Here is a 26,434-nt window from a genome sequence, read left to right as displayed (position 1 = left end):
AAGTTCACTTGTTTTTTACGCAGAGGCGACAGGATCTGTTTGGAACGGCCTGCTTATAGCTAAAATAAGCTGAAACTACTAGCTAAATGGAATTTTTTTTTCAGATTCTTTTGACCGCGCATCTTCCCACCACTCCTATTTATATAAAACATATAAACTGAACTATGACTCGCTTATCAAAGAAATATTTTTTCTCTTAATGCCGTTTATTTGAGAAGCACCTCACCTCACCCCGCTGCTGTACCAAACAGCCAAACAGCGCCGGACCAAGTCTCCATGGCGTCGTGATCTCCTCTCTCCGCTCTCCACGCGCCATTCGTGCCAAAACAAGGAGCAGGGTGCATCCGGTTTCCCCACTGGTCTCTGCACCGATCCACCCACAACCACCGTTATAGTCTCGGCACTTGCGCATTTACCCAGTAAGTATATGAGCCTATGGCTAAGACCTTACATTAGCGTAGTGATCCAGCCTTTTGTCTCCTTCGCTGGAATGCAGCTAGCATGCACATGCATGGGTAGAGTCATAAGAGTAGTCGAAGAAGTTGGTTAACCGCGGTGATAGCGACGGCCATGGTGAGATGAACACACGTCCTTACGAAGAACTTTTTTATATCTACAAAGCTTTGCCTTTGTAGCATATACAATTATGCAAACATCGGAAAGAAAGAATGTAGTTACAGCTCACGTGCAAAAGGCACCAAATCTCATCATCATCGATCAACAACCAACCCCGGAACGCCAAAACCGGCTGAGAGCTTCACTGGTTTCCAGGGGTAGTCCCGGGTGTACCGGTGGTTTAGCCCATTCCCGGGTGCCGGAGCGCCGCGCCAACGCCAACCTTGGGGGCGCCCCCTGTATCGGCGCCTCACACCGCCGCCGCCTCTGCCTCGCTGTGCCCCCCTCCTTCCTTCCCCTTTGACTCGTGCCCGCCGCGCTCTCGCTGCGCTGCTTGCCACCCAGCCCAACACCGACGACCACGACCAGCCCCCGATCAATGTCCCCATCCAATCTCCTTCTCCAGTGAAGGGGAGGAGACTGCTAGGAGGAGCTCCTCTACCAAACCTCCGCACCCTGTTCCTGCCCTGCGTATATATCCTGCCGCGCCGCGTTCTTGGCCCCCTGGACATCATCTCAGCACCACCAGCAACATTCTTCTTCTTCTTCTTCTTCTTCTTGGAGCTCATCGTTCAGATTCGGACCGCACGGCGGTTGTTCTGCCCTGGCAGCTGCGACGGGCTGAGAGGAGCTCGAATTCAAAGGCTAAAGACTCGAGGTGAGTGGGAGCGACATGAATTGCTCACGGTTTTTCTTTCTGTTTTTCGCGTCGCTGATGGTGCTTGTGGATTCTCCGCTCCTGATTGACTCAGAGGGACAGGGGTTTTGGGTCTCGGTTATCTTGACATTTGCTTTGACAAAACTGTTCGTTGTCGGGTTCCGTTCGTGGTGGAAAGTAAGTAGTGCTGCGGCTGCTGCCAACAACAACTACCTGGAGAATAATGTGATGTCACTTGCCATGTTCGTGAGTAGTCTTGACAGTAACATCGTCCTAGATTTTAGTTATCTTCATGCGCTAGGTAGCTTGTTGTAATCACACTTTTACTATCTGAAATGCCGAGGAAGAACAACTTGATGCGGACGTTTCGGTTTTGCTGATGAATCTTTGTTATGCCAACTTAATTGCTGCAGTACCAGTCTGCTCTGTTTCCTCTGTACTTTGCCGGTGCTGATGTTCCTCGCCGTCGCAATGCGCCCCTTGCAGGAGCTTCGTTCGGGTGGGCATGTCGGGCCAGGCCGGGAGCGGCGGCGGCGCCAGGGCCGGGCCACCGCCGGCGACGGCGTTCAAGAGCCCGTCCACGGACGGGAAGCGCCGGAGCACGCGGTTCAAGGACGAGGACGAGTACGTCGAGGTCACGCTCGACATCCGGGGCGACGGCGACGCGGTCGCCGTGCGGAGCGTCAAGGGCGTCCCGGGCGGCGGCGGCGGTGGCGGCGCCGCGGACATGCAGGAGGAGGCGCTCCTGGAGCGGCAGGTTCCGGCGGCGCCGGGACCCGGCGGGCTGTCGTCCAAGCTCAGGGCCCTCCGGCGCATCGCGTCGGGGAACAACAACACCAAGCGCGGCGCGGTGCCCCTCTCGGCGCTGCTCCGCGGCGACCGGCCCGCCAGGCTGGACCGGAGCGTCACCGGCGCCACCAGCGCCCTTAGGGGGCTCCAGTTCCTCAACCAGGCCGCCGTCACCGAGGGCTGGCCCGAGGTCGAGAAGCGCTTCCACCGCCTCGCCGTCGACGGCTTCCTCCTCCGCTCCCGCTTCGGCCAGTGCATCGGTGAGCTTGCCGTTGTTGCATGTTTTCTCTCAACTCTGAACCATGTACTGAAATGTTCTTGTCCACCTAATGATTCAGGTATGGTTGGATCGGAGGAGTTTGCGGTGCAGATCTTCGACGCTCTTGCGCGGCGAAGGGGGATCACAGCTCAGGTGCTCACCAAGGATCAGGTCCGGGAGTTCTGGGAGCAGCTCTCTGACCCAGGATTTGATGCAAAGCTTCGGACCTTCTTTGACATGTACGTGTTCAGTTTGTGTACCCAAAGACCCTAAGTTTCAGTCTGTTGGTGTCTGAACTTGCTTGATTCTGAACTTGTTGCAGGGTTGACAAGAATGCTGATGGTCAGATTACAGAAGAGGAGCTGAAAGAGGTACGACCTAGGGGGCGTTTTCTTCCATGTCTTATTTTTAGCACGTGTCACATCGAATGTTTAGATACTAATTAGGAGTAGTAAACGTAGACTATTTACAAAACCAATTACATAAGTGGAATCTAAACGGCGAGACGAATCTATTAAGCCTAATTAAGCCTAATTAATCCATCATTAGCAAATATTTACTGTAGCAACACATTGTCAAATCATGGACTAATTAGGCTTAATAGATTCGTCTCGCCGTTTAGATTCGTCTTATGTAATGGGTTTTGTAAATAGTCTACGTTTAATACTTCTAATTAGTATCTAAACATTCGATGTGACGGGTGCTAAAGTTTAGCAAGTGGAAGAAAACATGCCCCTAATCAACAGAAACAAACACCTCATTACATTACTCGATAAGCTTAGGCCTTGTTTAGTTGGCCAATTTGGGAGGTGCCAAATTACTGTTACAGCACTGTAGCACACTGTAGCGTTTCGTTTGTATTTGTGAATTATTGTCCAAATATTAACTAATTAGGCTCAAAAGATTCGTCTCGTAAAGTACAACAAAACTGTACAATTACTTTTTAATTTCATCTACATTTAGTACTCCATACATGTACCGCAAGTTTGATGTGATGGGGAATCTTCTTTTTGCATAGTGTCAAAGTTGGAAGTTGGGAGTAACTAAACATGGCCTTAATTCAGTGAAGAATCCGGACTCTGAACATTCTGAATTTCCTGCACCATCAGGTCCTCACTTTGACCGCCTCGGCGAACAAGCTGTCCAAGATCCTGGAGCGCGTTGATGAGTACACCGCACTGATCATGGAGGAGCTCGATCCCGACAACCTCGGCTACATTGAGGTCCATACATACTCTTCCCCTCTCAATCCTACTACACTGTTCCGTGCACTATCATTGTTCATCTCACACTGACCTCTGAAACTAACAACAAAAACAGATTGCGAACCTGGAGTCACTGCTTCTGCAGCCGCCGTCGCAGGCGCAATCCCGGCTGTTGACGCAGAGCTCCAACATCAGCCAGCTGATCAGCCAGAAGCTGGCTCCCGCGCCCGACCGCAACCCGCTGCGCCGCACCGCCCGGAGCCTCCTCTACTTCCTGGAGGACAACTGGAAGCGCGTGTGGGTCATGTCCCTCTGGCTCGCCATCAACGCCGCCCTCTTCACCTGGAAGTTCATCGCCTACCGCCGCCACCCTACCTTCGACGTCATGGGGTACTGCGTCTGCGTCGCCAAGGGCGGCGCCGAGACCACCAAGTTCAACATGGCCCTGATCCTCCTGCCAGTGTGCCGGAACACCATCACCTGGCTCCGGTCGCGGACCCGGCTCGGCGCCGTCGTCCCGTTCAACGACAACATCAACTTCCACAAGGTGGTCGCCAGCGGCGTGGCCGTCGGCGTGGCGCTGCACGCCGTGACGCACCTGACGTGCGACTTCCCGCGGCTGCTGCACGCCAGCAACGCCGCCTACGAGCCGATGAAGGCCTACTTCGGCCAGCGGCGGATCCCCAACTACTGGTGGTTCGTCAAGGGCGTGGAGGGGATCACCGGCGTGATCATGGTGGTGCTGATGGCCATCGCCTACACGCTGGCCCACCCGTGGTTCCGGCGAGGGAGGCTCAGCGAGGGCAACCCGCTGCGGCGGCTCAGCGGGTTCAACATGTTCTGGTACTCACACCACCTCTTCGTCATCGTCTACATCGCCTTCGTCGTCCATGGCGTCTGCCTCTACATTAACCGGACCTGGTACAAGCAGACGGTAAGGGAATTCAAGTTCAGTAAAATTTGATTGGAGATGATGTTCATGGTTTTTGTTCTGACAAAAAACTGTCTTGAAATGGAAATTCAGACATGGATGTACCTTGCCATCCCTCTCCTGCTGTACGCCGGCGAGCGGCTTCTCCGGGCGCTGAGGTCCCATGGCCTGACGACGGTGAGGATCGAGAAGGTGGCCGTGTACCCGGGGAACGTGATCGCCATCCACATGAGCAAGCCGTGCGGGTTCAGCTACAAGAGCGGCCAGTACATCTACGTCAACTGCGGCGAGGTCTCACCGTTCGAGTGGTAAGCAAGCCGGCCTCTCCGATTGCGCCGTCATTGTCGGCAATCGAACGCCATGGACGATTGATAAATTCTCTGTTCAATTTGCCTTAGGCACCCGTTCACCTTCACCTCGGCGCCCGGCGACGACTACCTGAGCATGCACATCCGGTGCCGCGGCGACTGGACGACCAGCTTCCGGGCACTCTTCTCGCAGGTGTGCCGGCCTCCCGCCGCCGGTCAGAGCGGCCTCCTCCGCGCCGACCTCACCTCCCCCGTGGCGGCGGTGTCCGGCAAGTTCCCGAAGCTGCTGATCGACGGGCCTTACGGCGCCCCGGCCCAGGACTACCGCAAGTACGACGTGCTCCTCCTCATCGGCCTCGGCATCGGTGCCACCCCGCTCATCAGCATCGTCAAGGACGTGCTCAACAACGTCATCCCCATCTCCGGCGCCGGCGGCGAGCAGCAGCCATCGCCCGAGTTCATGACGCGGCGGGTGTACTTCTACTGGTGCACGCGTGAGGAAGGGTCCTTCGAGTGGTTCCGCGGCGTGATGAACGAGGTGGCGGAGCGGGACGCCGCCGGCGAGGTGGTGGAGCTCCACAACCACTGCACGAGCGTGTACGGGGAAGGGGACGCCCGGTCGGCGCTGCTGGTGATGCTGCAGGCGCTCCACCACGCCAAGAGCGGCGTCGACGTCGTGTCCGGGACGCGGGTGCGCACGCACTTCGCGCGCCCCAAGTGGAGGGACGTCTTCAAGCGGGTGGCCTGCGACCACCAGGGCCAGCGCGTGGGAGTCTTCTTCTGCGGCGACCAGAAGCTTACGCCGGAGCTCCGCCGCCTGTCGCAGGACTTCTCGCACAAGACCACAACCAAGTTCGTCTTCCACAAGGAGAACTTCTGATCGTCGACAACAATTGCTGATTCTGATACACAAGACAAAAGATTGGTAGTGTGTGTGTGTGTGTGTGTGTGTGTGTGTGTGTGTGTTTTGAAAAAGGCACACATATATTATATTTAGAGTAGCAGCAGAATTGCAGACAGACCGTCAGAAGAGGATGTGACCTCTCGTTTCACGTTTGTGACCTCTCTGATGGATTATGCTGCTGAATTTTGTACAAAATCTTTCGATAACGTGAACTTGTGCAAAATGGATAGAAACATAGCGTTTATGCAGCTTTTGTTTTTTCCTTTTCAAATGGATAGGAATGTAGTACTCCACACATACAAATGTTGACCCCTTTTGTTCTTCTTTGTGAAATGGATAGGACACATATATAGTACTGCTCTTTTTTATGTCCTTTTGCTGGTTTATGCTGCTCAATTTGTACGAAAATTTTAGGAAACGACAACTTGTACAAAATGGATATCCATGTAATGTTGTAGCGGCTTTTGTTTTTCCCTTTTGAAATGCATAGGTATATAGCACCGCTCGTTTTCGTGTTGCCAATTTCGTACAAAAATAGGAGCGAGACGTATTGACTTTTTTTATTACTTTTATATAAATTTACCACCCGCTTATTTGTATTTTCTTTGCAACTATTAAAGATATATAAATATCTAATTCGGGGCTTAAAAATTATTACAAACTTAAGCCGTACCCATCTAATAAAAGATTGATAAGTAAAAAAGGTTGAGTAATTTTTCAACGAAACACATTTTAAAAAGTATATATTATTTTAACTAGCAAATAAAACTAAGGTCATCAACAGAACTCTAAAAGCCATATTTGTTATTTTATTAACCTTATGTTATGATCAACTTCTTTACTACACGAGTTAGCAGGATGATCTATTGTGACCATGTGGGGGGGTGGGCTCAAGCCCCCCTATACTCTCGAGTTTGATTAGTTGTCTTTTATATGAAAGTCTTGAGTTTTTAAACAAGCCTTAGACCATTTGAAACGTGAAGAAATGTTCCTATCCCACGGGAAATCAGAGTTATCTCATGGGAATCCATTAAACCCAGCGCTTTAAATTTATCTAGGTGCTAGCGCGTTCGCTTCTGCTTATTGGGACTGTTTTGGGCTGCGACTGTACAGCACAGCCGCTCGGTTGCAGCCCAAGCAGCAGTAGCTTCACAGGGCAGCTGAACAGCAAAAAGCCAAGCAACGAGTAGCCGTAGGGCTCGTTCGGCTGGCTGCTGCTGCTCGGCTATCTGCCGCAGCAGCTGCAGCACGTAGCAGCTCTCTGCCGCAGCAGCCAGCTAGCCGAACGCCGCAGCCAAGCGAACGAGCTACTGGCTGGCTAACCTGGCTTCATTGCTACATCTTGCTGTTGCAATCAACACTACTGAACGGTTTGTTCATATTCCCACGGAAATTTCTATATTCACACTATATGTCCATATCATTGCGATCAATACTTCCACGACATGTTGGAGTAGCTTTGCACACGGTGCAAAAAGGCCTTGTCCCATAAAAACGCTGGCCATTGAAAAGGAATGATCTAGTCATGCTTTTTTTTTTCCTAAGAAGAGGAGACAACCGAAGGACTATAAGGTAGGTATGTGGTAGTATGGGTAGGCAGCTTAGGCAGCGGATCGAGGCAATGGGCCGAGGCGATGGCTCGACGGAGAGGGCACGCGAGCAAGCAGACGGGTGCTCATGGATTTGCCCATTTCAATTGTCTCTCTCTCTCTCTCCAGACACTACTTATTCGGTCGTGCGGACAAGTTTCTAAACGTGCAGGAGCACCACGATTAGTTTCAATTATCTACTCGGTACCTTTTTATCTACATTAGTACAAACTTCTACCTGAATTTGTGCCAATCATTTCGAAAACCCACCAAAACTGCATCCAAGCTTGAAAAAAATTTCAAAAACTAAGGGGGTGTTTGGAACACCGTGCTAAACTTTAGCACCTGTCATATCGGATGTTTGGATATTGATTAGGAGTATTAAATATAGTCTAATTACAAAATTAATTGTACAGATGGAGTCTAATTCGCGAGATGAATCTATTAAGCCTAATTAGTCCATGATTTGACAATGTGGTGCTACAGTAACCATTTGCTAATGATGGATTAATTAGCCTTAATAGATTCGTCTCGCGAATTAGACTCTATCTGTGCAATTAGTTTTGTCATTAGCTCATGTTTATCCAAATATCCAATGTGACCCTGCTAAAGTGTAGCACCTCGTATCCAAACACCCCCTAAATATGATGCCGTGTTGTTGTTGATGGGCGCGTGTCTGAACACGCGAGAACACTCCGCACCGATAGTGCATCTCGAGAGGATCGGACGGCTCAGATCAGCTGATCCGTTCCTGCAGTTCCCGTACGGACTTCCCCTATCTCCGCTCCCCTGCGCTCTTCCCCCTTTCCTTTCCCCTTCAATTTCAAATCTCCCCTCCTCTCCTCTCTCTATCTCCCCCGCTCCTCGCCGCCCCGCTCCCCCGCTCCTGAGCTCCTCGCCGCCCCGCGGAACCCTAACCCTGCCCTACCCGCCGCCGCCACCCTCCGGATGTCGGACTCCGAAGCGTCCCCGGCGGAGCAGCCCGCTCCGCCCACCGCGGCGCCCGCGGCGTCCTTCGAGAGCTCCCCGACCCCGTCCCCGGCGGTGAGCGCAGCGCCCCCTTCCCGTCTCCTTCGATTCCCGCAGTGCCAAATCTGATTTTCCTTTCGTCGCTGTTGGTTCTGTGTCTGGATTCGCAGAGGAAGGAGGAGCTGCTGCCCGTGGGGGAAAAGATCTCGGTGAGGATCCGTCACTCCTACACCTAGGGTTTACACTACTGTTTCCCCCCTCTTCTTTTTACCTCCATTTGCTTAGGCGCGGCGACGGGCGGAGATGATGTTGTGCGTGCGTGGGTTGGGTGGGGGCACGTTGCTATGTTCCGCGTGGCTGTTATTTGGTGTCACAGTGATTGCGCTAGGTACTGGGAGCTACCAAATGCTGCCGGAACTTACTGCCAATCAGGCTCCAGCATCTCTATTCTAGAAAAAAAGAAGCATCAGTGTGTGGAAATTAGTTAGGAGGTTCTCCAAATGCTTTGGGTGTTAATGTGGTGCGGTCTTGTCTGGGAAATCTGAAAAGATTGTGGCACCTCAGAGCCCAAATATTTTGTGGCACCAACAACTTCACTGTGCACGGTCACTTATGTGGTTGTGGGATTGAACTGAATCACTGATACAATGATCATGAAATCAAGGGTACAGGTCAAGGAGATCAGAGGTCGAGTTTCAATATAAACAGATTCGAGTTGTAGGGTTGATCTCAACGAGAAGATGTGCCTTTTCTGTCTATGAGCAACACTAGACAAGCAACACATCATTCAAACTTAGGTCACCTGCCCTAACTCATAGCAATGCAAGTTTCATGTGTTGACGTATTATTCCTTGACAGATATGACGCCGATGCACGGTGCTCACATTCTGAGTACAGGTGTTAAGTAACATTTTCATCTCCCTAATAAATCAGAATATCACATGCTAACCTGCTTAGTAGTTGTGAAGCTATATTTAACACGTATACTGTCATGTGTCTTCTGACACCGATTTCTTTGCTGATCATCATCTTCTTCTTTTGGTCTGGAATAGTTCTCTTCTCTGAGCTTGTTATTTTCAGAAGTTTCTTTTGGAAGTAACATCTAGATCTCCATAATGAACATTGAATGAAACTAACTTCCGTGCTTTTGTTTTGAGCAGGAATTGAATGAATCACAATCAGAGCTTTTAGGGAGACTCCGAGGACTTAAGGAGGTGTGTTGTAATTTTGTTAACTTGGTACATTCACTGTATTTTATGTTATTTATTACCTTATGAATCATGTACTTTTGTGAATCAGTTGTTGCAGTCTCGATCTGCTAGAATTTAGATGCTTTGGGTAATAAGTTCTCATGGAATCCACATGAACATATGACTACTTTTTGATATATTTGCAAGTTTGCTCATTCCATTTGGATATCTAGCTATCAGGAGATTGGCTTCATTATAAATAGGAGAACCAGATTTTGTCATTGAAGTTTTTATTTCTAGTGCCTAATTTTGGAATTTTGCATAAAATATGCTGTTTCCCTTTTGGACAATTGCTTCCAAATGTAGGAGTGATGGGTTTTCTTTCCTCTTTTCCTTTTTGAACGGTGACATGCTTGACATGTTTTATTTACACTGTTATTAGTATGGTACTTTGAATTTTGTGGAGTTCTCATAACAGAACCATTAATATAAATTCTTATTTTATGATGTTTCAGGATCTGCAGAATTGGAGGAGCAATTTAGACACCCAAGTGACAAAATACAAAGTTGTGAGTTTCTTTGCGTTTCACATTAATGCCATTTGCTGTATTCAAGTCTGATTATATTCTTTATTGTATTTTTTTCTTTATGATTATCTATACTTGCTTTTTACAATATTAGTTGCCTTTTAAAGATTAAAGTGAAAGCTTACCCTTTTCTTTAGTTTCTGACTTGGTTGTGTAAATATTTATTTTGCTAAATATTAAATAAAAATTTAACTAGAGATCTTTTAGGATTGTAAAGGTTGTATGCTTTTGATAATTCCTGTTTGTAAAGCATAAAGCTAAAACCTACCTTGAGCAAACCCATGCTAATCTTAAGCTAGCAGCAGAGTTCTTTTAGTTGCAGGTTGCATGGCAGTTTATTTATTAGCACTTCATTTATCATTTTATCTGCCTTGCAGGAACTTTCTGATATCAAAAGTGCACTCAATAATGAAATAGAACAGCTTCGTTCAGTAAGGATCACACTTGCATTCTAAAATTTCTGCTGTTCATCTCTGCATTTAGTTCTTTTTGAAAATCTTTCCTGTCCTGTTCCTTTCCAGGATTTCCAAGAGCTGAGGACCACCCTTAAGAAACAGCAGGAAGATGTGTCACTTAGCTTAAAGAATTTGGGGGTAATTGCCTTTCTGCATTCATGTCAATTTCTGATGTATGGGAACTTTCTCTGCACAATATGCTTAAATCTGTTCATCTCAGCTTCAAGATGCTACTGAAAATGATGGGAGCAAAGGAAGTGGAGAGGAGAATACAAATGAGGACTTGTCAGCTAACTTAGGGAGCTTGAAAGTAAGTAGCTCATAGTTTACTTGTAGAATGGCTAGCTTAGCCGCTTAGGTCGTTTCCAACATATGTAAATGACTTTTGTTAGTTGACTTAGATGCCTTTTTTTAGTAAGACTTAAATGCCTTTTCAATAAGTGATTCCTTAACCATTTTTTGCCTTCATATCCAGTTGGGTGATGCTTCTGAAAATCATGATGAAAGCAGAGACGCTAAGGATGACAAGACTGTAAGTAATTACTTGTTACATGGATGACTAGAACAAAGTAGCAACAAACACTCTTCTTTTGTATGTTATAGCCTTCAAAAGCTGGGTAGTGAGTATTTTCCCAGTTCCATGAAAATTGAGAGTGGCATCATTTCTGAAATTCAGAATGGTATTTTATATTTTTCATCTAATTGTAGCATGATCCATGTGTGTGATATGTCAAAATTGAAGATACTGTCTGTCTGATTACACAAGAGTGAGAAACCATTTTCTTTATAATATCATCATAGTTTAGAGGGAATAACATGAAATATTTTGAGGGACCAAACATGTGCTGCCATCTAGGGATTAGTTTGGTTTGAGCGCAAGGTTGGCTAATCATGGCATAGTAATTGCTAATTAACACCAAGGTACACTGATCATCGTTAATCGTACTCTAATTGGCACACCCATTGCGCACTTACCAACAACAATCACATAATAATAAATACTAATTAGTAATACTGCATGCTAATTATTACTAACCCTTTTACTAATGATTATGATTAGCCAAGTTGGACGAGCTCATCCAGCAAAAAAACCCAACTAACTCCATCCACCATCTAGAGGGTATATACCATCCTCATGGCTGCCCCATCCACCTTGTCACCAACCAAACACTACAAAAACAGGGATGGCCATCTCCCCATCCATGTCCATCCATCTACCCAAACACTACCTAGATCATCTTCAATACAAGGATCCATTTTCTTTTCTGTGATGAAAAGAACCCCTTGGATTGCATTTGTTGTCACACAACAAAATAAAATGTCATCTGAGAAATGCAGGGACTGCACTGTTAGTCAATAGAAGTAGACCCGGAAAAAGGGAAGCGATGCATACTGTTCTTTTCATCTTCATCCATGATGATAAACCGTATCTGGGGTTGGGGATCGTCCTTGTCTGGATGAACATTAGAAGCAAACGATGAGTATCTTGTTATTTCTGCAATCAAGGAGCATGTGATGATATAGCCCTGCATGCTTTCACAGTGGCTTAATTTCCTGCAGGCTGCAGCGGAACTATTGTTTCTCTTTCTCAGTGGACGGTGTCCTAATGTTCTGCTTGACCTTTTTCTTTGTGATGGCTGCAGGAGGAAAGCCCTGCTGCAGATGGTGCCGCCGACAAAGGCACCAAGGAGGGGACCCCAAGTGATGAATAGATCAAGGCAGGCAAGGTGAAACAAAAATGGAGGAGCTGCTTCTCTCATGGCTCCGCCCTAGGAAGTTTAAGAACAGTGATAATGTAGGTTATTGTACAAGAAAACGAGCCCATGCTTCGTGATGGCTCGCTTGGTCGTGTAGCCTAGTGTTACGGAACGCTGTCGTGACCTGCAAAGGCCCAAGCCTCTGAAATTGCCGTTACAGTCTAACAATCGCATGTGATCAGCTGGTATCACTCGCAGATGCGCTCCTGCATGCGTTTGATTTGCATTTGAGCTGGTTCTCGATGGCAACCTTGCAATGTTGATAAGTCATGGCCAACTTGGAACCTTGACATGGATTTTGGATGGAGAATGTCACATCAGTATTTAAATTGATTCCAATTCAGTTGAATTCTTGTGCTTCGAAGTGACGGCACACAATTTCGTACTCATGTTGTGCCGTGACCTATCCCGACGGAGATCTTCCAGGCCGATTTGGGACTTTCGAAGCCGTAAATTGCACATTTTGTCACGTCTAAGATGAGTAAGGTCTTGACTAGTTTGGTTATGGCTTCAAAAGTCCCAAATTTTCACGTGTCAAAGACTAGTAAAAGTGCGGCAAGATTCTCCTAATTCGCCAAAGCATGACGAGGAATTTGGTGGCTTAACCTTGCACAAATTTAACAAACTTTGTTCAATAGAACCTTAGTATATGCATCGAACACATCCGTTATTGTTTGGCCACTCCTTTCACCAAGCGAGCTGATAGAGTGGCCGAGGGAGTAGCCGGAGCCGAGGAGGAGAGAGATGTGAATGTGATGGGCTTGGCGACGAAAGCTCTCCTTCTTGATACAAACATACGCAAAAAAAAAAAAAAAAATGGCGACGAAAGCTCTCCGTGTTCGTATGGAGTGTGTGTCTGTCGAATTCCGTCCGGCTACCCTTTGGTGGGCAGTAAGCCGGGTGGCCTCGCCGTGGTTTCTTGCGATTTTCACGAAGCCGGCGTTGGGACACGAGTTGGCCCCCCAACCACATCCTCCTGCCCGTCCTCTCCTCTCCTGATGGCCGCCCTCGCTTCGCTTCGCTCCCGAACGAACCCGAGCCGCTTCGGGATAAGGCTATAAATCCACCGAGCTAATCCTCTCCCGCTCTCCCCTCCTCCTCCCTTCTCCCCTCCCCTCCCCCTCCCACTCCCCTCGGCGACGAGGACGGGGCCAGCCAGCCGCGCAGCCCCGCCACCACCGCACCGCACCGGCCGGCGGCGTGGTGTGTATGACCAGGTGACGCCAGGTTCCCCCGTCCCGTTTCTTGCCGCGCGCGCATGCAATGTGTTTGTGGATACGCCCCTGCCCCGATTCCGCGGGAGTGGTAGCAGCCTCGTTCGTGCGACGGCTGCGGCTCGTCCTTCCATGCCGCTTCCATGGCGGCGGCGGCATTAGTGGCCTCTCCGCAGGCCCGTAAATTTTTCCCATGCGCTCTCCGTGCATATGCAGTCGTCTTTAGTCTTCTCCACCTGCTGCCTTGGATGCTCTGCTTCGCTCCTGCTGTAGTGCTTGAGTGCTAGCGCGCCACTGACCTGCTCCACTCGCCCCATTTGCGCTCGGCTAGTAGCTTCTTGTGTCTGTCGGCCACTTTAAGCTCGGGGGGAATAAAATCTGTGTTTGCGTGCAAATTGAGACATAACAACAACTTTACGGCAGCCGCCGAAGGTTAATATCCAAGTTCACTGATCACAGAGGCGGTTCTATTCCAACTTTCGAGTTCAAATTTACGACATGTAGTCCTGCTCTGCAGCAATGTAGAGATCTGGTTTCTTTCCGGTTCGTTCGACATTTCAAATTAGAGCAGAAACATCTGCCCTTGTTCAACTGCACTGAGATTCGATTACAGTTTGCAAGATACTGCGTAGATGATCTTACTCATAATTGAAATGCTCGGTCTAACGCTGCAACCTTTCCACAATTGCTCTTTTAGCTAGTGGGCTATTTTATTGCATTAGGTGATGTGATGTGGAATGACTCCAGTTTTGACTTGCGGAGATAAACACTTTATATTCAAGCATGAAAATATACCAATAGAGAGTCTTCTTGTTTGGGAATGATTCAGCTTGCTTTCCCTGAAAATGCTACTCTTTTGTGGTGGAATTATGATGTCTTATGCTTAAAGTTTGCAACAGTACTCCTGCAATTTTTAGTTCTGGTTTTGTATTTCCTTTCAGCAAATACCCTAGCTATATCTGTCCTATGGTATATCCTTTTTTGTTCAACCAATGCACTGGCATTGGGACCTCATTGCTTTTTGTCTAAAGAGCTCCCTCTGTTGCACAGGGTTCTGAAGGAATCAAGATTCTGATATAGTTTCTGGATACTTCATTCCCTTGATTCAAAATGACACCTGTGATTCATTGTTCTGTTGGCAATATTAGCCTGTTTCACATTGGAAGTATCAGGACCAGCCGAGAGATCCAGATAAGAAGATTCCAGGGCTCAACTGGGTATTCAAGGGTAGCATCACCATCACCTCGAAGACTGTTGCAGCCACAAACAGCATTTCACTTGATCAGTATCTACAAAAGAAGAAGCTGGTCCTCAGCCCAGAGGCCAAGAACCTTGTCTGCTGCAACTGTAGGGACTGATGTCACAGTGGAGGATCAGAATCCATCCCCCTCAGGAGAAGCTTCCGATGAAGCCTCTGAGGCTGCACCTGATGCTGTTGAAGCAAGTGAGCAGGGTGAGGCTAGCACGGACCAAGCTTCTTCTGCCCGTAAATCAGGACGCAACATACGGAAGAGTGAGATGCCTCCATTGACTGATGAGGATCTAGTTCCTGGTGCATCTTTTACTGGGAAGGTGAGGTCTATCAAGCCATTTGGAGTTTTTGTTGACATTGGAGCATTCACGGAAGGCCTTGTTCATATCTCCCGAGTAAGTGACGGGTTTGTAAAAGATATATCTTCCCTCTTCACTGTTGGACAAGAGGTGTCGGTCAGATTGCTTGAAGCAAATAAGGAAACGGGGCGCATCTCTTTGACCATGAGGGAAGGTGATGACTATGTCAAGCCGAAAAAGGAAGCACCTAAGGCTGAAAGTAATGGGCGGAGTGCCACTGCGACCCCCAGAAGCTCACCTAGGCAAACAAAGGAAAGACAGGAAGCCAAGGCAACAGGCGAGTCAAAATATGCACCAGGGCAATCTCTGAAGGGCACTGTGAAAAGTACAACAAGAGCTGGGACATTTGTGACACTTCCTGATGGGAGTGAAGGGTTCCTTCCCAGAGAAGAGGAAGCAGTGGCACTGTTTACCCTTATTGGACAATCTGCAATGGAAGTTGGTAAACAGATACGGGTTAAAGTACTGAATGTAGCACAAGGTCAGGCCACTTTGACCATGAAAGATTTGGAAGATGATGAAGACGATTTGCAAACGCTAAACATGGAGCTTAAGCGGGACTGGTCCAGAGGAACCAATGCATTTGAGTTGGCTTTCCGTAGGAACAAGGAGATCTCTGCATTCTTGGATCAGAGGGAAAAGACAAAAGTGCCAGAAGTACATGCAGCTGCTGGAGTAGCAGTGGACACTGTAGTTGATGCTGAAGCAAGCAGTGATCAAATCGAGGACAAGGAAAGCGAAACAGGCACGGCTGAATTAGTTGAAGCGGATCGTTCAGTTTCTGCTACAGAAACTGAAGGCAAAGAGGAGGTTAGCTCTTCCATTGAAGCTGCCACCACCAGTATCGAGGAAGCTGCTCTGGCGGATGAGGAAAGTGGTGAAGAATTGAGCACTGTGTCAGAAGTAGCAACTGATGTTCCTGCCCCTGTATCCGAAGTCTCTTCTCAGGAGGGAATTGAGGTTTCTACTTCTGTGGCAGATGCAGCTGATGACCAAACTGTAGAATCTACAGTTGGTGTTGAGCTGTCCTCCAATGGGGTCCCAGAAACTAGTGTGTCTTCAGTTTCAGAAACTGAGGACAAACCTGCCGAGCCTGAAGAATCTTCAGCAGTTGAAGAGGTTCCTGTAACAGCAAGCACCACTACAGGTCTGTAGTAATTTTATGAGCGAGTAGTGATGTTATCCCCTAAAGGCTTTGGCATGCAATAATCTGATAAGCCACGCCTTATCTGCAAAAGCCTCTGAAGCAACCCTGCCTAATTAGATTAGGGGATACTAGAATAGATTGCAAGAAACCTGTTCAAGCTACTGCTTTTTTTCCAATTACTGTCACAGATATCTCATGTTAATTTATTTGGTCCATTGTTGTTTCACACATGGTGAACTCCAAGGTTCAACACTTAGCAATCCTTGAGTTCTGCCTCTAATAGCCAAAAGGGTTGACCTGGTTGTTACTCTTTTGCTGTACAAGGTCACAAACAATTCAACCTCACCTTCTGCTGTATTCTTTCAATAAAGCATTTCTCCACATTTGTGAATATTTTTTTATTTGTGTTTTCTGTGACATGTCAACTGCATGCTTTGCTCAAACTATTGTATATGATAAACATATGTTACTTGTCTACTGATGCTCTAAACATAAACAAGGCTGACCTCCTGATGGTATATAAATAAAGTCATGTAGCTTGGCTAATTACTATATTTCTTGAAATATGTAACTGCGTTGTTCAATTTTTTTTTATTTCCACCAGTGTTTGTTTATTCCACAATGTGATTGTAGAACATAATTCTCAAAATTGTTAGTGCAAATTAAGAATGCTACTAAAGTATTGTATTTGAATTTTCATTTCTTGTAATTACTTCATTCTCCTTTATGGACTACCCTGCATTTTCCTTGGCAAAAATTCACTGCACATTGCAATTTGTTGCCAAACTAAGGTCAGCACAAGAAAGATTTTGATGGTCTTTTCTGCACTTGAGCAGCCATTATTTCTCCTTCCCTTGTGAAGCAACTGCGTGAAGCAACTGGAGCAGGCATGATGGACTGCAAAAAGGCTCTTGCAGAAACAGGGGGTGACATTGAGAAAGCTCAAGAATTCCTACGAAAGAAAGGTTTGGCAGCTGCTGACAAGAGGGCTGGCAGAGCTACTGCTGAGGGAAGAATTGGTTCTTATATACATGACAGCAGGATTGGGGTCCTTATTGAAGTGAATTGTGAGACCGACTTTGTATCCCGAGGTGACATCTTCAAAGAATTAGTTGAGGATCTTGCCATGCAAGTTGCTGCTTGCCCTCAAGTGCAGTACATCTCCATTGATGACGTCCCTGAGGAGGTTGTGAAGAAGGAGACAGAGCTAGAGATGCAGAGGGAGGACCTCTTGTCAAAGCCTGAGCAGATCCGGGCTAAGATTGTTGAAGGACGTGTAAAGAAGAGGCTTGGAGAATTTGCATTGTTTGAACAGCCATTCATCAAGAATGACAAGGTAACAATAAGTGAATGGGTGAAGCAAACCATAGCTACAACTGGAGAGAACATGAAGGTCAAGAGATTTGCCCGGTACAACCTTGGTGAAGGGTTGGAGAAGAAAAACCAGGATTTTGCTGCTGAAGTTGCAGCCCAGACAGCAGCAAAGCCACCGCCATCTGCTCCTCCTTTGGAGGACAAGCCTGCTGAAACAACAGAAGCTGCTGAGAAGTAATCTCCCCCCTCATGCCTGTGTGCTTATGTTTGTGAGTGTGTGCACAACATGTGCACCGGTGTGTGTTTTAGGCATTTCTTACTGAATTACGCTGTGTGCACAACATGTGCACCGGTGTGTGTTTTAGGCATTTCTTACTGAATTACGCTGTTATGCTTTTGTAGAGGTAACACTGCTCACATTTGACATACATGTTCCAGGAAGCCAGCTGTTGCAGTTTCAGCTGCATTGGTAAAGCAACTCCGCGATGAAACTGGTGCTGGTATGATGGACTGCAAGAAAGCGCTGGCTGAGACCGGTGGTGACCTTCAGCAGGCTCAGGAGTTTCTCAGGAAGAAGGGTCTCTCATCTGCAGATAAGAAATCATCTCGCCTAGCTGCTGAAGGCCTTATTGGCTCCTACATCCACGACAACCGCATCGGATGCATGATTGAGGTCAACTCTGAGACCGACTTTGTGGCTCGCAACGAGAAGTTCAAGGAGCTCGTGAACGACCTCGCGATGCAAGTGGTGGCATGCCCACAGGTTGACTATGTCTCAGTGGAGGACATCCCAGAGAGCATCATCAGCAAGGAGAAGGAGATTGAGATGCAGAGGGATGACCTGCAGTCCAAACCTGAGAACATCAGGGAGAAGATTGTCGAAGGACGCATAGCGAAGAGGCTTGGGGTGATGGCCCTCCTGGAGCAGCCCTATATCAAGGACGACAGCAAGACAGTGAAGGATCTTGTGAAGGAGACGATAGCCTCCCTCGGGGAGAACATCAAGGTTCGAAGGTTTATCCGGTACACCCTCGGCGAGGATTGATTGATTAGGCGGTGAGCTCAGTTACCGTCCTGACATGAGAAATTGGGCACATTTTGATTCGAGGAGGTGCATAGCTGTTGTTAGTTTGTACTCAGTCCCATCTGTAATTCTGTATCACCAGTTACTACTTTTCCTTGTTCTAAAGAAAACTTCTTAGCAGTCCTCTGTAGATGACAAGAGAGGTCAATATGTCCATCAAAAGCATTACAACATTACGGCAAATTAAATTTTGTATCTTTTTCAGTGTTTTGTTTCAAAGTTCTTGCACAATCAAATAACATAAATCAAAATGTTAGATTGATGCTAACGGATCGCCTGAAACGCTTTACGTATTACAAGCAAATGAAGGACTTCTACATTGAAAATCAAAGACATTAGAAAATGAAGCTAGAAGATGTCTTGACAATGCTTTCAGGGGAGGGGAAGAAACGAATTTATGCTGCGTCTTCTGTTGCTAAAGGCCTAGACGCAGCCTGATGGTCGCTCAGGGCTAATGTTACAGTATGATTTACAAAAGCTCAACAGTATCCCTAAGATTTACATGCTACAAACAAGATGTATCTTTCTGAGCAGAGATCTTATCTGCCTCTACATGCTCATGCGAGCTACAGGAGCTACTTCATCCAGCGCAATTCAATGAATCAGCACACCTTTTTCACAGTTAAAAGGTCGAGCCCATCAATCCAACAGCAGCTCGGGGAGAAGATTGCCCACCAAGCGACACCGAAGCTAGAGACGACGCCCAGGCCCTAGCATTCTTAGCTCCAGCCACGAGCCTCAACTTGCTCCACACCTTCCTCACGTCCACAGCATGAGGCACACATTCAAGCAGCTGGTTCAACTTGGCAAGGATTCCAAGGTTGATCTGCTGGAAATATTGGGTCCAGAAGCCTTTGATGAGAGCGAAGCACTTTGGGAAGAAGAACATGAATATCCTCAGGCAAATAAATAGGATACTGAATGCTAGGTAGGGTTCTTGCTTCACTGCTTCACTAATAGAGCTGTTCCAAAACTTAGCATAGTGTGTGTTCTGAGCTGCGCTCCACTTCCGAGGACCAATATATGCGACTGGTTCTTGACCTGCATGAAACCAACTCTTGCTTGAGTAGAGTAAAGTAACATAAATTGGTTTCTTCTTTCCCACCAATAATGTTCAAAATTATCCAATTATTATTAACCAAGAACAGTGCAGCATACAACAAATGTAATGTAATATAATGGTAGTTGCAACAATATATTCGGCATAGTTCATATCATTTCATTAAAGAAGGGAAAACAAATACACGACATACATAAAGAGTACACACACGCAGAAAAAAAAATGAAAACACATATACACCATAGACACAGAGTACACTAGCAGGTGAGCACACGCACACGCGCGCATGCATGCACACGCACAAGTGCACACAAAAAATCGAATACACAACATACACACAGAGTACACACGCACGCACGGACATGATGTAAATATTGCAAGATTCGAACCACAGGTTTTAATACATAATAAAAATAAAGCATACCTGTTACAGCAGTGTAAAAGTTGGCCATAGAGTCCAGATCTTTAGAACCAAGAGGCCAGAATGCGTATGAACCATGGGTTATTATTATGGAAGGCAGGGTACGGACAGCATATCTTGAAAAAATACTGCAAATAATAGAAGGAAAGAGGTTTTAACCATGGGCCTTGGCTTATTGATGCCCATGAAAGGTAACAACACTAAAACATATTTGGGTCTTACGCAGGCATGACGTTGGACTCTTCAACAGCCAAGTGCTTAATCTGTGGAAACATTGAGCTCAGATCATCAAAGAGTGGTCTCATTCGTTGTGAGAAAGGGCACCATGATGCGTAGAAAAGGACAGCTGTGTACTCTTTCTTGCCATCTAACATCCTGACAAGTTCCTCCCCATTAACCTGCCAAAATGTTTGAAATGAGTTTCATATTAGACACCTCAGATCCAAAGTTACTCAACAAATGTTAGTACGTTACCCTACACATTACACAATAGAACTCCAAGCCAACCAGCAAAAAGTCATGATATGGTTTTCCATTCTCCTTTGCAAATAATCTAATCCCTACGATATATTCGCTATACAAAGTTATTATGGGCTATCCACTGTATTACACTCCCTTGTCACATTAATGCCTCCTGCCGAATTAAAGAATAACGTGGACAAAGCAACATACAGCGGCCGTCTGTTTTCACTTGTAGCTAATTAAATTCCATTGAAGCACCATGTACATCTCTACCAGCCCCTGATCCTACCCAGCAGCACTACTTCATGACTCTACATTAGTTCCTAGCTTTCCCATTAGTGCTACACTGCCATTCACTATCAAATGAACTTTTGAGTCATTCCAACTGGGACCATGTGCATCATACACTTAAACAACTGAAGATGCAAATAATACAAGAAAAAAAATAGTTCAATTGTTGGAAAGTTGCCACCTCAACCAATAAAAAATACAAAAGCAAATCACAAGCGAGAAATTCTTGAAAGGTAATACTTTCGATGAACCAGGAGTCTAGGGTCGTATAGTCTCAAACTCTAATAGAATGGTAAAACGAAAGGCCAAGAACATAGGCTATGCATCACACTGTTCTTGATACTCCTGCGTTGACTTAGTTTAGCTATCTTTCTTGAAAAATAAACAAAGAACAGGTAAATTCCGTCAACACGAAGTAAAGGGGATCACGGAAGCGATTCTACCAAGAAAGTAATGAATAAGCAATCCACTCAGCACAGTTTGATCCAGACGCATCCAACCGTCTCGGCGAACCTTTGAAAAACAGAAGATTATTTATCCATATCCATAGCTACCCAGGAGAATCCACCCTAATCAGTGAAGAAACCAAGAGGAACTAGTTGTTTTTTTTTTTGCGACGGGAACAGCATCAAGAAGTGTGAACGGCACAGGAATTTCTCAGCATCAGCATCTGAACGCGCGCAAGTGTGAGATCCGCCAAGAACCGTACGCCGAACCGCCCGATTCACCCTCCCGAAAGCACAGATTTTGTGGCCAACCAAACAGCCAAACGGCCGGAGGATAGAGCTGGGAGACACGCACGCACCTCCTCGGCCGAGTACCCCTCCGCCGAGACGGGGCAGGTTGCCCGGAGCGCGGCGGCGAACGACGGCAGTCCACCTTCTTCCAGGCCCGGACACCACCCCGAATCCGGCTCCACCGGCGCCTTATTTCGTGCAGATGCAGCAGCCGGCGCCGGCGAGGGGAGCAGCGCCAGCAGCAGGAGGAAGGGGAGGAGGCGGCCGGCCATGGCGACGGGGGCGAGAGGGGAGAGAGGAGGGGGGAGGAGTGAGATTTCTTGGTTTTCTGGAGGGTCAGCTTTGGGAATCTTTCGAGATTTGATGTGCCCTTCTTGGAATTAGGGTCGGACGGGACGGCCGTACTCATCTTAACGGTGTTGTACAAGTATACCTCAAATCCTGCCCGTATATACTCGATTTATTTGATGCATATACGGAGGTATTACACTATTACCGGATTTCCCATGAGCAATGAGATTCCAATGCTCGCCCTTCTTCCTCGCGTCCCCTTCCTTAATTCTTCCACACGCGCAGCTTGCTCCGTCGATTAGGGTTAGGTTTGAGGTTCGGATTTGGGGTTGTCAGGGTTTGATGTTAGGGTGATAGAGGAAGGGTCCTTTGGGGGGGGAAGGGGGGACCGGTGGTGGCGACGGGTTTTGAGGCGTGAGGTGGTGGGGCGCTGATGGCCCGCGGGCGGCAGAGGACAACTAGTGGGTGGTGGTGGAGGAGGGGATGTGACGGTGAGCTTCCCGACAGAGCCGGGTTAGGATGGCGGCTGCCGACGAGAGCGAATCCGGTGCGGGAGTCGCTGTAGATGAAGGAGGAGGGTGGCGCGGGGGCAAGCTGGGAGAGCACGCAAGCAGAAGGATGGCAGAAGGCGCAGGGCGAACGGTGGGTGTCGGTGCGCCAGTTGCTAAAGACGAAGACGATGTCTTCGTGGGTGTTGGTGTTTAGACCCGGCAACCTACCGAGAGTGGTGTCCGAGGTAGTGTTTTGGTTAGTAGGGCTCGTCGAGATTAGGAACTTGGAGGTAAACGCAGACACACGATTTAGATAGGTTCGGCCAGTAGATTGCGTAATACCCTGTGTGTTGGTTGGATTGAATTGCTTTGGAGGAAGTCCCTGCCTCGCATTATATAGTTGGGGGCAGGGTTACAGGTCGGTTGGTTACAAGAATATTAGTTAGATACGACTAAAGGAGTTCTACTCTTATTACAACGAGTACTTTCCTTATCCTCGACTAGTTCCTGTCTTTCCACGTAGACTACGCCATCCTGTACCATGGTCTCCATGTCAGATGCGTCTTGGTGTCTAGCCCTATATTTAGGACTGTCCAAACCTTCTGGTGGGTCCATAGATGTATGTACGACAAGCCCCTGAATACTTTTTTAAGTTGAATGCAGCAGTTTCGAGTACTTTTGTAAACGTCACCGATTAGTTTTGGTGCTCTTCAAGTACTTCATCTAGTTGAGTTTTCAAAGGTACCAAAAACTGTCATGCAGCTAGAATGTGCTCAATCTTCATTTAACTCAGGTTCATATCCTTCAACCTTGAATTTTATATGGAAGTGTGACGAAAACCGTACTCCATATGGAGTAGCCCCCAAGCCTTAGGTTGAATCGAAGAATCAGGCTAATGGTCAATCTATAATTTGTATCACTTTCCCCTTAAAACTCGAAGAAAAAACTTTTCTGCCGATGGACACGTGGCACACAGCCCGCGAGCTTTAGCTGACTAGTTTGGTAGGTATAAGGGTCAACCTTTGGTCAACGTGATCATCTCTGGAAAGAGATCTTATCTCCTCATGAAATAAAGGAAACTGCCAATCAGGTGTACTGAATTATGGGGATCCTTTAAATCAAAATCCCTTCATTCATTTGCGTAGTTGTTACATGCCATTATTATAAATAACGGAGAAAGTTATCCCTTCTGTTTTACTCTTGCCATTTACCTTTCCAACTTCTACACCATAGCCCTAACGCTGCTGCCACTGTTCGATCTTCGAACACTACCGCCATCCCCAACCTCACAGCCCCCGAGCATATGCGATTGAAAACGCTCGTGACATTAAGATGGGAAGGAAAGCTGCTGCGTCCAAAGCGGATGAAGGCGAGAAGAAGAAAAGGTCCGATGAAAAAAAAGAGCCGCAGTTGTTGGTGCCCAAATATGGGAAAACCAGTCAAACCGCGCCGCCAAATCCGGTATGTGCCTGGAAGCGGTCAACTCTAATGGAGGAGGAAATTAAGGCGCTCGTAGCTGCCAAGTTACTCCAAGATCAGAATTTCATCAACTCAAGATCTGCATATGACAACGCCTGTCCGTTAGAGACTTATCCCAATGAGACGGTAATATTTGCCCACTTCATTGAGTGGGGTCTCGCATTGCTAACTTCAGATTTCTTTCGGGGCTTGCTGGATTTCTATAAATTGGAATTGGTTCATCTAAACCCCAATGGGATCCTCCATACTGCTGTTTTCATCCATTTTTGCGAAGCTTTTCTGGGGATCAGGCCGCACTTTCAATTATTTCGGAAGTTTTTTCGTGTGAAGCCATAACCCTCAAAAGATCATACCCTCTTGATTGGAGGCGTCGGGATCCAGATGCAAGAGATAGTAAGTAGCCAATATTTGGACTACAAATTGATAGACTCCAATGTTGGGTGGAAATAAAAATGGTGCTACATTGGCAACCATGATCCAAAACTCCCCAAGCTGATAGGACACCGTCCCTCTTGGAACAACCGGTGGCTTGATGAGCCAAAGCATGGTGATTGCTTGTAAGTACCCAAGCTGGTGAAGCGGATATCAGATTTGAAGAAATAAGGTCTGATCGATTTTGGCGTTGCATTCAGCTTTATTAAGCAATAGATTCAGCCGCTGCAGTAGCGCTGTCATTTAGGCTATGAGTACATCGGCTTTAATGATCCATCCAATTTCTCTCCTGATGAAATCAGCACAGATGAAATCATGTTAGGCTCAAACGAATGTTCAAGAACGTATGTGGGATCCCCACTATTGTGCGGGAATTCAGTGCCTCACACCGACCGAAGCCTGTAAGTACCCGTGACCCTAGCCCCCGAGTACTTATTTTGAATGTACTTGTCAACTGACTCGTCTCATTTTGCAGGAAGATGCTGCTTTGTACTTCTCCGCTCCTCCTCCTCCTGGATCTGAAGATATTTGTGATGCCATTCCTTGTTTGTTTACGCGGGAAGTTATGAGAGGTGATGACCAAGAGGAGGAGGTAGTCGAGTCCTCCAGCGGCAGTAGTTCTGATGCCGCGGATGAAGTCGAGGCCCAATCGTCTGCTAAGGCTGGGTCTTCCTCTACAGTGAAGAAACACTCTGCAACAGATGAGGTTGAAGCCGCAATCCCTCCGCCACCGAAGAAAAAGAGGACCGTCATTGCGAAGCGGGTTGTGAAGAATTCTGTATCTGCAGATGATGCGCCTCCCAAGGTAATTACCTATGAGGAAGGACAAGATCCTGATTATCATGTACTTCCAAAGGATGTTTTCAATGTCAACACCGTGTCTACTCAAGATGACACTGGTGGACTGCAGGTACTTGAGCCGGTGACGGATGTTGAAAAGGTGGCTGCTCTAGCTGCGCAAGACAAGTCGCCGGTCATCGAGGAGGTAATCAACATTGAAGATGATCCAGAGCCCAATGTTGTTGATGATATCAACACATATGGACAACTCGAACGATAAAGGCAGAGGATGAGGTTGGCAAGGATCGCACTGCGACCAGTCAGGCCACGCCAAAGGCACCATTTCCTGGCGTTAAAACTCTATGCCTTATGAGAGAATCCAAATTGAAGTTGCGGAGATCTACAAGGTAGTTCTTGCTTCTCTCTTTGAGTACTTATTGTAACTCTCCTTTCTGTCTATTTGACGAGAACTTATCTATTCAAGAAATCTTCGGATATGCATTTGTCTAGACCTGACTCCAGTCCTTCGGTTGATGGCGATAGCCGCTCAACTTGAGATATTGCTCCGCTCGACCCAATCCTCCAGCCATAGGAACAACCCATGGAGAAAACATCCAGTCCAAAAGCCATATCTGCTGTGGCGGCCCTCATGCGGGAGGTATTTTCATCTTCTGGAGGTATGGTGGCATCAGCCCCTGGGCCACAGGTGCTTGAGGATGCAGTGGCTACATTTGGTGCCGTGAGTACTTCTGTAGCCCATGAGCTAGAGCAAGGAATTGAGGTGACGACAACACTCGAAGCCTTGGTCGCCAATGTATCTTTCGAGCCGGGTCCGTCTGAAAACCTGGCTATGGTTCCGCAAGGCGCAATTAGTTCTGAGGCTGATGTAAATCCTTTGTTGGCTAGGAATATACGTCTTGAAGAAATCCAGTTGATTGACGACCCTCTGTTGCACGTGGATGTGGTTGTTGGAGTGATGGAGATACACCACCATATCGGCGCTTACACAGAGGTATGCTTGTTTCAGCTTGTTCCATTGACACATAGCTTGCAAGTAGTACCCATGCCTTGATAAGAGTACTTATTGTTGTGGTGTAGGATGTTATCAAGTGCTCCAACCGTAAATCTCAAATGTTTGAAGGCTATGGGGACATAGTTCTCCGTGCCAAGGCCCTCGAAAGAAAACTTGCCGAGGAGAGAGAATACTCCTCCCGACTATTGATGAAATACGATGGGGCTGCTCCCGAGTATTGTAACCGCATTCAGCAACTTGAGGAAGAGAATGACCGTCTTAGCGGGCGCAACAAATCGTTGAACCAGCAAATCAAAGGTAATTGCTCTCCTCATTGGATTCTGAGTACTGATTTTATTTGTAATATTGATCCTCTTATGCATTATTTGTGC

General features: G+C 47.2%; 4 protein-coding genes across 4 annotated transcripts; 3 read left to right on the top strand and 1 right to left on the bottom strand.

Moving 5' to 3' along the window:
• Positions 1-734: 734 nt before the first annotated feature.
• On the top strand, positions 735-5,911 carry LOC101760523 (respiratory burst oxidase homolog protein B). Its single transcript, XM_004962769.2, has 8 exons — positions 735-1,273; positions 1,760-2,322; positions 2,401-2,560; positions 2,644-2,692; positions 3,431-3,544; positions 3,642-4,460; positions 4,551-4,765; positions 4,856-5,911. The coding sequence occupies exons 2-8, from the start codon at positions 1,779-1,781 to the stop codon at positions 5,643-5,645; spliced, it is 2,691 nt and encodes an 896-aa protein (XP_004962826.1). The 5' UTR covers positions 735-1,273; positions 1,760-1,778; the 3' UTR covers positions 5,646-5,911.
• A 2,160-nt stretch (positions 5,912-8,071) lies between these two features.
• Positions 8,072-12,555, top strand: LOC101760113. Its single transcript, XM_004962768.3, has 9 exons — positions 8,072-8,302; positions 8,398-8,436; positions 9,388-9,441; positions 9,933-9,986; positions 10,382-10,435; positions 10,526-10,597; positions 10,680-10,769; positions 10,935-10,991; positions 12,103-12,555. The coding sequence occupies exons 1-9, from the start codon at positions 8,207-8,209 to the stop codon at positions 12,169-12,171; spliced, it is 585 nt and encodes a 194-aa protein (XP_004962825.1). The 5' UTR covers positions 8,072-8,206; the 3' UTR covers positions 12,172-12,555.
• A 722-nt stretch (positions 12,556-13,277) lies between these two features.
• On the top strand, positions 13,278-18,790 carry LOC101759704. Its single transcript, XM_004962767.4, has 4 exons — positions 13,278-13,433; positions 14,481-16,188; positions 17,025-17,736; positions 17,941-18,790. Exons 2-4 carry the CDS (start codon positions 14,541-14,543, stop codon positions 18,545-18,547), a joined length of 2,967 nt encoding a protein of 988 aa, XP_004962824.1. The 5' UTR covers positions 13,278-13,433; positions 14,481-14,540; the 3' UTR covers positions 18,548-18,790.
• Positions 18,791-18,890: 100 nt separating this feature from the next.
• LOC101759296 (5'-adenylylsulfate reductase-like 6) lies at positions 18,891-21,937 on the bottom strand. The gene is made up of 4 exons (XM_004962766.3): positions 21,626-21,937; positions 20,290-20,465; positions 20,071-20,195; positions 18,891-19,627 (listed from the first exon to the last, which is right to left on the bottom strand). The coding sequence occupies exons 1-4, from the start codon at positions 21,827-21,829 to the stop codon at positions 19,209-19,211; spliced, it is 924 nt and encodes a 307-aa protein (XP_004962823.1). The 5' UTR covers positions 21,830-21,937; the 3' UTR covers positions 18,891-19,208.
• Positions 21,938-26,434: the final 4,497 nt, after the last annotated feature.

The sequence above is a fragment of the Setaria italica genome, chromosome III (genome assembly GCF_000263155.2).
Source record: "Setaria italica strain Yugu1 chromosome III, Setaria_italica_v2.0, whole genome shotgun sequence".
Lineage (NCBI taxonomy): Eukaryota > Viridiplantae > Streptophyta > Magnoliopsida > Poales > Poaceae > Setaria > Setaria italica.
The sequence above is the reverse complement of the archived record's forward strand: the minus strand, read 5'-3'. Positions and strand labels throughout refer to the sequence as shown.

Coding starts and splice junctions, on each gene's coding strand:
- LOC101759296 (XM_004962766.3), bottom strand. CDS start 21,829: ATGGCCGGCCGCCTCCTCCCCTTCCTCCTGCTGCTGGCGCTGCTCCCC. Junction 20,466..21,625: donor AGGGGTACTCGGCCGAGGAG/GTGCGTGCGTGT, acceptor ACATTTTGGCAG/GTTAATGGGGAGGAACTTGT. Junction 19,628..20,070: donor CTTTTACACTGCTGTAACAG/GTATGCTTTATT, acceptor GGTTTCATGCAG/GTCAAGAACCAGTCGCATAT.
- LOC101760523 (XM_004962769.2), top strand. CDS start 1,779: ATGTCGGGCCAGGCCGGGAGCGGCGGCGGCGCCAGGGCCGGGCCACCG. Junction 2,323..2,400: donor CCGCTTCGGCCAGTGCATCG/GTGAGCTTGCCG, acceptor CTAATGATTCAG/GTATGGTTGGATCGGAGGAG. Junction 2,693..3,430: donor CAGAAGAGGAGCTGAAAGAG/GTACGACCTAGG, acceptor CTGCACCATCAG/GTCCTCACTTTGACCGCCTC.
- LOC101759704 (XM_004962767.4), top strand. CDS start 14,541: ATGACACCTGTGATTCATTGTTCTGTTGGCAATATTAGCCTGTTTCAC. Junction 16,189..17,024: donor AACAGCAAGCACCACTACAG/GTCTGTAGTAAT, acceptor GCACTTGAGCAG/CCATTATTTCTCCTTCCCTT. Junction 17,737..17,940: donor ACAACAGAAGCTGCTGAGAA/GTAATCTCCCCC, acceptor TACATGTTCCAG/GAAGCCAGCTGTTGCAGTTT.
- LOC101760113 (XM_004962768.3), top strand. CDS start 8,207: ATGTCGGACTCCGAAGCGTCCCCGGCGGAGCAGCCCGCTCCGCCCACC. Junction 8,303..8,397: donor CCCCGACCCCGTCCCCGGCG/GTGAGCGCAGCG, acceptor CTGGATTCGCAG/AGGAAGGAGGAGCTGCTGCC. Junction 8,437..9,387: donor CCGTGGGGGAAAAGATCTCG/GTGAGGATCCGT, acceptor TGTTTTGAGCAG/GAATTGAATGAATCACAATC.